The 10,843-nt window shown below is 38.6% G+C and overlaps 1 protein-coding gene across 1 annotated transcript in view; it reads left to right on the top strand.

Moving 5' to 3' along the window:
• Window positions 1–10,625, top strand: part of LOC118408274 (exostosin-2-like) — an 11,465-nt gene extending 840 nt beyond the window's left edge. Inside the window, exons 2-11 of the mRNA XM_035808949.1 lie at window positions 1,660–1,890; window positions 2,553–2,748; window positions 3,501–3,640; window positions 4,253–4,346; window positions 4,763–4,894; window positions 5,266–5,449; window positions 6,076–6,242; window positions 6,805–6,948; window positions 7,527–7,638; window positions 8,275–10,625. Of these exons, the coding sequence (XP_035664842.1) occupies window positions 1,660–1,890; window positions 2,553–2,748; window positions 3,501–3,640; window positions 4,253–4,346; window positions 4,763–4,894; window positions 5,266–5,449; window positions 6,076–6,242; window positions 6,805–6,948; window positions 7,527–7,638; window positions 8,275–8,513 (1,639 nt within the window). The 3' untranslated portion in view covers window positions 8,514–10,625. The remainder of the gene's footprint in view (window positions 1–1,659; window positions 1,891–2,552; window positions 2,749–3,500; window positions 3,641–4,252; window positions 4,347–4,762; window positions 4,895–5,265; window positions 5,450–6,075; window positions 6,243–6,804; window positions 6,949–7,526; window positions 7,639–8,274) is intronic.
• Window positions 10,626–10,843: the final 218 nt, after the last annotated feature.

The following is a 10,843-nucleotide window of genomic DNA, read 5'->3' as shown; positions in this document are numbered from 1 at the left end:
TTCATGTTTATACACACATCCAGGCCTCAATAGTAATAGTCAACCCCTAGTCCCCTACTGTGAAATGCACATCCTCTTACTAGTAATGATACATGTACATGCATATGTAAAAAGAAAACATGTGATTGTATTTGTACATATGTATAACCAGGAGTACAAAAATAACTATGTGAACTTCAGACTTGCAGTTTTATCCTTCACATATCATTTAGGTCTCATTGATGTATTACTCCGCGAGTGGGCACCCTAAACTAGATCCGAGCCAAAAAATAAACGGCTGCATGGACGCGTGCTTTTAGCGGTGAGAAATTCCCTTTTAGCCAGCGGAACTGATCTCAAAAGTTAGATTGGTGAAAGCTTGTTTTTAACTGAAGATATTAGCAGGTAAAGTTTTGCAGCCGCGCGCTAGGTCGGAGGTACACAGCCTTGGGTTCTGAGTGGTGCGGTTGTACACTCAAAGCGAAAAAAGTGCCTTTTGTGGGGATTGACTAATCGTCGTTTGTAATTGCTATAAAAAAAGTTCCTACGTATAGTTTACGTTGACAATTTTTTCCCACGATATAGGGTAAATGTGCTCAACATAGAATGAAAAATCTGCTAAAATTTTACGTAGCGTCATTATGAACGCGCCCATGAAAAACACGAATTATAACATACAGGTCTATGGAAAGAAGAAACTCATCAATGAGACCTTTAGTACAAATCACTAGTATGCTGGCCTACAGTGCACTGTACAATGTACAGCGGAAGACAGGATTAGTACAGTGTACACATACACATACATGTATGTACAGTGCAACAGGAGCTATCAGTAGTTTGGCACAGGTAGACTTGACTTTGGATCAATGCCAAAGGGAATGTCAAAGTAGTTTAAGTAATACTAGAAGTGGCTTCGAGTGTTCGATCAAACAAAGACACAGGCGGTCACTGCGACTGACTGGACAGTATGAATCCAGTCACTTTTGGTCAGTACTGGTAAATCTAAATGTTCCACATTTGAACTTGATGTATGGGTAAAACTAAAAGGCACTGTAATACATCTCAAAAGTATGAGGCCACAGCACCCCTGTTCTAGAAAACCTGCATCAAAAAAGTGAAACTTACTAGTACTAGTACATGTAGTTGGTAAAATGTTGAGAATAGTTATAGTAATTAGTATAGTAACTTATACGTTGTAAAGTTTACATTGAAATTTTTTTTGATATGATTCTATGTATGAATGATCATTGATAATTGAATATTTCTATCATGCTATCATAGTTAGGTATCATGCTTCACAAAAGCAAACTCTCTACCAAACTACATGTAGTAGTAGTAGTAGTAGTAGTAGTAGTACCAATTCTCAACTGATTATTTTGCAGGATTAGACTCATCTTCAAGCAGATCTTTTGGTGGTTTAAGACAGTAACATAAGCTGGGAAAGGAGTTAAGTTGGCAGAGGAGTTTTTTTTTTTCCACTGCAAAGGAGTGGAATAAAACTCTTTGCGGTGGAGTTAAACTCCTCTGCCTGCTAAACTCCTTCCCCAGCTTATGTTACTGTCTTAAACCACCGGAACATCTGCTTGGAGATTAGGATTAGATTATCAAAGAGATCTGAAGTCTACAAGGAATAGTTCATAGTTGACCAACATTTTTATTTTTCCTGCCTGTTTTATCAAGATGGAATCACGGGCACCACGACTTCCAGCTCCAGGGAGCCAACCACCTACTGTTTAACATGCTGCCAGGCATGGAGCCAGACTACAACACTGCGCTGGAGGTTCCTCGCGGGAAGGCCATTCTGGCGGGCGGGGGTTTCTCGTCCTGGACGTACCGACCGGGCTACGATGTCAGCATACCCGTGTTTAACCCTTTTACAGCCGATATGGAACTACCAGGGAAACCTGATGGGTAAGGACTGTCAATGTGCTAAGTTACATGAAATAATGGATACTACTACTACATGTATAAGGATAACAAGGATAGAGGACTAGGACCACTGCGGTCAGAAAGAAAACTACTGGAGCTCAGGAAGTTCACGATGAACAGGATTGAATAGAAAGTGTAGAAGAAAGACGGATTGCCCCTGTAGAGTGTCCAGACTTCTGCAGCAGCAGAACACAGCGGATTACTACTACTTCTACTACTTCATGTGTAATACTACTTACAACTTTTGGTGTACAAGGCCAGGCCAAGTTCCATTTTTTTGGCCCATGGGCCCTGAGTTTTGGAGTTAATTGATTAGTCCAAAGTAAATGTTTGAAACCAACAACAGATGATAAACCAGATGAAAGTCTCTAACACTTATGATATAGACATAGGGCACTACTAAAGGCTGACTCAGGTACATGTACATTTGTATGTTGTAGAGTTCTTTTGTCAGGATCCACTTTTTTTTTGTAATGCACATCAGTTAGTTTTAATATTTTTCTTTATTGATTTTGAACATATCATTGAGGTAAAATATAAAAAGCCACTTAACGTTAGGTATAAACTGTTTTTTGAGCAAGAGCTGCGCCACCAAACAAACTTTTAAAACCAAAAGTGTGTAAAAAATGTTGCTTTTTCTTCAGCTACTCCAGACCATGGTTGATAGTCTCTGCACAGACAGTTATTCACATGGACTTCAGGGCGGAGCTGGATGCTGTTGCTAGGGACAACGATGACGTCCTGGTCCTTGACAGGTGCAACGACCTCCCTGAAGGCATCCCCGCCCACAGAAGAAGGTGTAAAGAGGACAGAGTCTACAACTATCCTGATATCCTACAGGTTTGTTTATTTGTTTGTTTGTTGTGGTTGCATCTTCAGTAGTATTAGAATATTTACTATTCTTCCTAGAGTCCAACAAAATAAAGTAAATGAAATAGAAAACGTATACAGTGGATGCCGGATATGTGTATTACTAGTACCCATTTGTCAGCGTAGACTCCTGGGCATATACGACAGTCCAAAATTGGGCCAGTAACAAGGGTGGGAGGGAGGCAAATATAGAATTAAGCAAGACACAAACAACACACTCAGGATACGGAGCTTTATTCAGACATTATACAGACAAATCAAATCAAAGGTGGAATTCGAATTCACAGAAAACGTCAAAAGTAGGCTATGCCTTTGAAGCGTGGCAAAAATTCTGCTGAAAACTTAGATGCAAAGGAAAAGATGTGGATTTACTTTGACACAACCTTTTATTTTAGACAAAAGAAAGGTATGAAAACTTCAGAAATATTTGTTGCTGTTTCATATAAAGTCAAACTTGTTAAGTGACCACCTTTCTCTTCATCATTCGGACCACCTGACCAATGTGACCACTTTTTGGTGGTCCTCTCAATTTTTTCCCCGCTGACACAGGCATTAAAAATCCTGTCTATATTGACCACCTGTCCACATTGACCTGATTTTATCAGCCAGTGTGATCATATTGGGCAGGTTTGACTGTATTGTATCACATCTATACAGATATAATGTAACACTTGTTTGTCTTTGGCTTTAATGACATGTAACATTTATTCTGACCCTAACAGGAAGCGACATTCTGTATGATTCTGCGGGGAGCGCGTATGGGTCAGAGTGCGCTGAGCGACGCCATGATGGCAGGATGTATCCCCGTCATCGCAATCGACACATACGTGATGCCGTTCTCCGAAGTCCTGGACTGGAAAAGGTATTATCATAATTATTACTTAAAGCAGTATACATTTAGTACAATACTTACAAAATTGTCTTCACAAATTCCTGTGTCTGTGTCATGGGTTGGAAAATTCTTGTCTCATCTTCCCACTAATATCTCATGTTTCTATTTTTGAACTATTGTTACATGACTTCATTCTTTTCCTGCATAGTTTATGTTGGAAAGCAATCTTTATTAATTCATGTTGTATTACACATAATTAGGCATGTAAGACATTGCTGTCAAGGAGAATTTTAAAAATCTGTATTGAAATGTAGATATTAACCATATGTTCGTTGTACAGTATCATCAGTCATATACAAGTAATATAACTATAGTACATGTACATGTAGGCATCCATCTGTCTCGAAAGACAATGGTAGGCAGACATGGTGGGTTAGGCGACCAGTCTGCCTGGCCTGCACATGACTTCTAAGGTGAAGGAGGGGTGTGCACTTCCTTCCCAAGGGGACAAGATCAGTGACATGGCAAGATTCGAACTCGGGACCTCTTGGGCCTGAGCCCAAGATGCTGCCGATTACACCACTCAATCTTACATATAGTACATAGTGGAGCTAATAACATTGTCCCCCTCCCGCCTTACAGGGCTGCAGTGATACTGAGAGAAGAAGACTTGCCAGATGTTCACAACGTGTTGAGGAGAATTTCACAGGAGAGAATCACTAACATGAGGAGACAGGTACAGATTTTTCTTTTTTCTAAACCTTAGCTTTTCAGGGATCCAAATGTTGGTTCTTGAAGAATTAGTTCTTATTAAACGTTATTCTTGCTAGTTGAAGTCAAGGTACAAAAATTCAGGGCTTTCACATTTTTCTGAATGGACCAGTTTCAAAAGATCCATCCGGGTTGGCTGATTTAGGTTATGAAGGACAGTTGTGCTTTTCTTCAAATTCAAAACATTGTCCGTCTTGTCATACTTTTTATCACATTTATGACATAAAAATCATAGCAAATGCTACACGCCGCTACAGTGTGAATAGTTGGCTGGAATACCCACAAAAGACAAAAATTACAGCTTATATAAAGGGAAGACATCCTTGTGTAAAAAGATTTCAAAGTCCTAAAATAATTTTTTTGTTTTTCCCCCTTTTTTAGGTGGAGTTTTTCTGGCGGTCGTACTTTCGTTCCATGAAGGCCATCACCTTGACGACCCTCAAGGTCATCAACGACAGGGCCTTCAGACACGCGTCAAGGTCGTACGAGGACTGGAACGACCCAACTCCAAAGGTGAGATTTGTGAAGGTGTACTCTTTTCAATAAGTGTGGTGCATTCTTTAACCTCAGGGCTCAAAATACTTTTTTCTGCATACCTGCACTGGTAAAATTACCTGCACCAGACAGATTTTACCTGCACCACTCTGAATTTATGAAGTATGGATCATAACTAAAATTTTTCAGGAACAGTTGCTATTTTTTTTCTATCCTCTATAGATGGTAACAGTCAATGCAGCTTATAGCAATCCACATACACCTACATCATAGGACATTTATGTACAGTTTTGTACCTGTATCCGGTGCCCACCCCTTATTCTAAATCAACTACCCTAACCACCTTGCCAGCTATGTTTTACAATGTTGTTTTTCTTTTTGTACGCAAGTCTGGCGTCACCAGTCCACTGTTCCTCCCGCTCATCCCGACCCAAGCGATGGGTTTCACCGCGGTGATCCTGACGTACGACAGGGTGGAGAGTCTGTTCCGCGTCATCACGGAGATCGCCAAGACACCGAGTCTCGCCAAGATCCTGGTCGTATGGAACAACCAGGCCAAGGCTCCGCCTCAAGGTACTGCTGGGTTTAAAATACTTTTGTGCACCTACATGTAAAATTGGAGTTTGACAGTCTCTGTACATGTGGATGCACCGGATAAAGGAACATGTACTATTCCACACTAATGTCATACAGCATATCTTTGACATGTCAGGAAAAAAGCTGTAGATTTTTGGTTCATCACAGTTTTTTAAAGTTTGAAACTGCGTTTTTACTGTGAACCAAAATTTTTACTGCACTTGTTATGCAATATAAGTCTCACTGCCCTATACAGTAAACGTTGAGCTGTTTACAGTGGTTTTATTTCTGTATTTTTTGCAATGTCAGACCTATCACTTAGAAATCACACCATAAATGTGTGTTTTGCATTGATAACTGTAATACAGAATTGTCTTAATCAAGAACTGTAAACCTTGCAAAACCCCCTTTCTCTCTTCCTATCATGGAAAATAAAGTCTCTGTGAAAATGATAGAAATTGTAGTAATTGTTAGCATTCTATTTCTTCTGTTTAACTTGTTCAAATCCCAAATGAACAGTCCTTGTAAGTTGTAGCTGTAATAAACTGTGAAAAAAATTAAGCAACATTGTCACTATTATAGTGCCAATGATATTGAGTTTAATGCTGTCACCATTTTTCCAGGTTCCACCTGGCCCAAGGTCAACAAGCCGCTCAAGGTCATCCAGACGACGGCCAACAAGCTGAGTAACCGCTTCCACCCATACGACGAGATTGAGACCGAGGCTGTACTCGCTATCGACGATGACATCATCATGTTGACGCCTGACGAACTAGAGTTCGGTTATGAGGTATACCATGTAACAATGTCATCTTCTCTATGATTGGTTGAAATGGTTGGCTGTATTAGTGTAGTAGTCTAATACCTTCAAAAAGAAGATTATGTTTTTGGTCGTATTTGTATCAGACTCAGAGTTAAGTAGCATAACTCCAGAAGCTATGCATTGATTGTCATAAAACATTGAGTGTTATTAGTCTTGTCATACATTGTATCAAGGAAGCTAGATTTTGATTCCCCTTGCAGCTTTCCTTGGTCTATATCACGTTGTGAACAAGCCAAAGTGATGATTTTCCTTTGGTACATACCTTTCCAGCTCAAGAAAAAGAGTTTTGGCCCCCTACCAGCTTTTTCTAGAACTGCAGGGGTTTTCATGTTGTAGACATTTTTTTGTGCAGCAGGACTTACAGTTTTTTGCATAATTAATGGTTGAACAAGCTGTGGTCATGATTTTTGAGTGGTACGTACCTTTTGTGCTCAAGAAGAGATGTAAGTTTTTGGCCCCCTACCAGCTTTCTTAGGAACTGCAGTGGTATTGTTGTAAGCTCTTTTGTGATCTTCTATCCTTACTGTAGGTGTGGAGAGAGTTCCCAGACAGACTAGTGGGCTACCCAGGCAGGGTGCACCTGTGGGACAACGCTACCAAGTCCTGGAAGTACGAATCTGAGTGGACGAATGACGTGTCTATGGTCCTCACGGGTGCCGCCTTCTACCACAAGGTACCATCGCTAAGTTGTTCTTCATGTTTCTGTTGTACAAGTAGATAACATGGTTAAAAAACATAAGACTAAACTGAAGGTAAAAATACAAGCAAACTGACTCGCCAAAATACAGTTAATGGGATGTGTTTCTGGAAGGTCACACGGCGGAAATACTTCGTCATTTCAACCTGTTGAAGACTTAAACATTTGAAAATTCGTTTTCATGTGTCAATTTCGAGCTTGTTATGTTGTACGGTAGTTTTCTTGTGTTTGAAAGTACAGAAAAACCTATACAAGTGACCACCTCAATACACATCAAAACCACCTTGCCAAAATGACAATTTTTGGTGTTTCCTTAGATAATTTTTCCCATTGACACATTTGCATTAAGAATCCTGACATAGACATAGATATAGAGTCTGACATACTATAGTCATAGTCATAGACATACATGTAGACATACAAATGTAGACATAGGCCTAGACCAGATTTTATCGGCCCCTGAGTGGCCTTAATAAACAGTTTTGACTGCATGTCACCTGTCAGTAAACTATAGATTTATATGTTCATGACTTATTGCATTGGTTTTTCCCCAGTACTTTGGATACCTGTACAGCATGGCTATGCCAGGAGACATAAAAAACTGGGTAGACACACACATGAACTGTGAGGACATCGCTATGAACTTCCTCATAGCAAATGTTACAGGTAAGATAATTCATGAAAGATCCCCTTGTACTAACTGGACATTGGATTTGTATAACCCTTGATTTCATATACTTTACATGTAAGATGATTACAAGATGTAAAGTTTTATTTTCAAAGACATTGACTACAAAACACGGCAAGTGTAAAAATTTCTTTCTGTTAAATGTTTTTAAGCAAACATGAAAAGGGGGTGTAACGGTTTTGTTTCAGGTTAAAGTAGAGTAAAGGGGGAAGGGAATGCAATAATCAGTCATGTCACACTTTGTCTTTTAGTTACATGTGTTGAATTGTGTTCTTATTTTTCCTACATTGTTTTTTTCTACGTACTGAATGGCCTTACAAAAAGATAGAAGTAGCAATAAGGATTTGTTGTTCAATAGTTTCTGTCAAAAATGCCTAGCAACCTTGTGATTACAAGGTCCTTTGTTTCCATTGATGCTAATAAAAGTAACAAAGCATTGGGCCACAGTTGTTCTTCCTGGAGTTGAGGAAGACTAAAGTTCTCTGTTGCATAATTTTTGAAAAAGAAATTGAATGTGAGAAACATTATCTTACACTTATACTTAGCAATTTTACCTCCATATTTTTGGCAAAAAAGTTAACATTACCATTGTTCCTCCAAATGTTTCTACACAGGAAAAGCACCCATAAAAGTGACCCCCAGGAAAAAGTTCAAGTGCCCGGAGTGCACCAACGTAGACAACCTCTCGGCCGACCAATCACACATGGTGGAGAGATCGGTCTGTATCAACAAGTTTACAGACATCTACGGCATGATGCCGCTAAAAATGGTGGAGCACCGAGCCGACCCAGTATTATACAAAGACAACTTCCCTGAAAAATTGAAACGTTTTAATCAAGTGGGGCCGCTTTGAGGCAGAAAGTGACTTTTTTTAAAGGTTTTGAAATGTTGCGAAAACTTAAATTAGAAAAGTGGTACTGAAGAGTTGTCTTTTTTATATTTTTTGATAGATGTTGACAGCATCATATTGTAAATGGTGTACATGTTTCATGTAGGCATACTGTAGTTTATTTTGTTAACAAACTAGCTCTGTGGGGGGTAGGGGGAATACTGTCTTTGTGTGTTTCTCAATGTTGTACTTTTCTTGACTGAAAAATAAATTGCAAAATCAAGGAAAATTCTATTGGAAGTAATTAAACATATAACCAGTCTGAAAACTTATAGCAAAATACATGTACCAAAATTGCAAGGGTTCATTCAGTCTTCTCAATAGGATATTGTATGCAAAAAGAAACCTAATCCTACAGATACAAAACTTTGTTTAGGCCATGTTGATTTCAAAATAAGTCCTTGCTTAAATTCTTGCTTAAAACCAGTGCCTTGTGTATTGCTACCCCCCAAAAAAGACAACTTCTAATATATGATATACGGTTGCCGAGGAATATTCTTAAACTTGGTTACTGTAGATGGTTTGGAAACCATGTAACAGAATTTAGTTTTGTAAACCATATCTGTGAAGTGATACTTAATGTCCACTAGCAAGTTTGAATATCATGTACTAAAATACATAAAAGCTATGCATTGTGTTCAGCAACATTCAATGATTTTATGTAAGTTTTCCTCCTTAGCTAGATCCATATGTACATTGTAGAACGATTTAATTATCATAGACAACATATCAATTTCTGTAAACGGATTTATCAATATACATGTATAATCAATTTCATAGACCTTAGTAACTAAGGTACAGATAGATTAACTAACAACAAAAAATATCTCATCTTTTAACAATTTGAATTTCTTCAAAGTTCCTTACATAAAAAAAGAGGGTGGTTCTTTTGCTTGTATCAAGCTACTGTTGTCGTGACCTGTGACCTTTGCACTTTGAATTATGACCCTATGGTGTAAATGTAGACAATAACAAAATTATAACGATTTTCAGACAAACTAAAATCATGAAAAGACTTAGAATTATGCATGACTTACAAGTCACTGTTGTGTTGAAACCTAAAAGGGATAGAATATGACTTGTCTTCCCAGTAGAAAATTATCAATTTTAGTTATGTACATTAAAGAGAAACATAGATACTTTGCATAATCAGCTTAGAACCATATGTACATGTAACAAAGTGCACCAAATTGTAACTGCTTCAGTCTGCACTGGCCATTTTGTATAATATCCAAGCAGACCCTACTGTAGCATAAGATAGTATCAAGAAGGAGGACAGAGGAGTGAAGCAGGCCTAGGACTGTGTTTGGCTAGACTACACTCCTTAGCCAGTTTGGTTACTGTCTTATGCTATCGTAGGATCTGCTTGGAGATTACATTTTGTAAACATACCAATAAGACTCTTCAAGGTTCAAACGGCACAAATGTGAGGTCAAGTGTGAAATCCCCTAAGTTGTAAACAGTTGTTGTGCAGATTGTACTTGCTACATATCCAGATGTGTTATTTGTTTATGTCTCAGGGGCTTTCACCTTTGACATACTTGTGTATTCCGCAATGGTTCACACTGCATGAGCAGTTTAAACCTTGAACCAGCCTGTTCTTGTAGTTGTTGCATATATGAACCTACTGTCATGCATGCCATGCTGCTATATATTAGTAGAGTTGTACATATTCCAGATACTGTCATTCAACTACTGTGGGAATAGATGTAACAAAACCAACAGTGATATCTTCTGAAGGGACCTAGCTACCATATTTTCTTATTTTCATCAGATTTTAGACGTAAAAATAATTTAAAATGTTGCTGTTTTTTTGTATCACTTAGAAACTTAAAAGACTGCTTTTGCTAGAATTTTGTCTGCATATCTCCAAAGTTGTGTTATGTATATTAAGTTATCCTGTATTTTGATTTCACTTGCAAGTCTATTGTATCTGAAGTTGTCTACATTTTTGTGTCAGTGACAAGTTTACAGTTGTTGTTGTACTGTGTATAGATTAACAAGAAACAATGATTGATGTACCAGCTGTCTTCCAGATTGCTCATATTGTCTTCAAGCAATAAACATGACAACAGATATCAAAATTGTTCTTCTTGGGTGAAAGTGGTTGGATGGAAGTGTCTTGATTTCATTTTTGTTCTAGCCAGTCTGAAATTTTCCTTCCCCTGAATTTTCAACAGAAATCCTGTCGAAGGCGCGACAATTCTAGTGGTTCTAAGGGTATGTCTGCCTGCCTACCTGCCTAAGTGCCTAGGCCAGTGACTGGCCCCTTGCTCCCTCCGTGATATTTCTCC

The sequence above is a fragment of the Branchiostoma floridae genome, unplaced genomic scaffold, assembly GCF_000003815.2.
Source record: "Branchiostoma floridae strain S238N-H82 unplaced genomic scaffold, Bfl_VNyyK Sc7u5tJ_1564, whole genome shotgun sequence".
NCBI classification, from domain to species: domain Eukaryota; kingdom Metazoa; phylum Chordata; class Leptocardii; order Amphioxiformes; family Branchiostomatidae; genus Branchiostoma; species Branchiostoma floridae.
The sequence above is the reverse complement of the archived record's forward strand: the minus strand, read 5'-3'. Positions and strand labels throughout refer to the sequence as shown.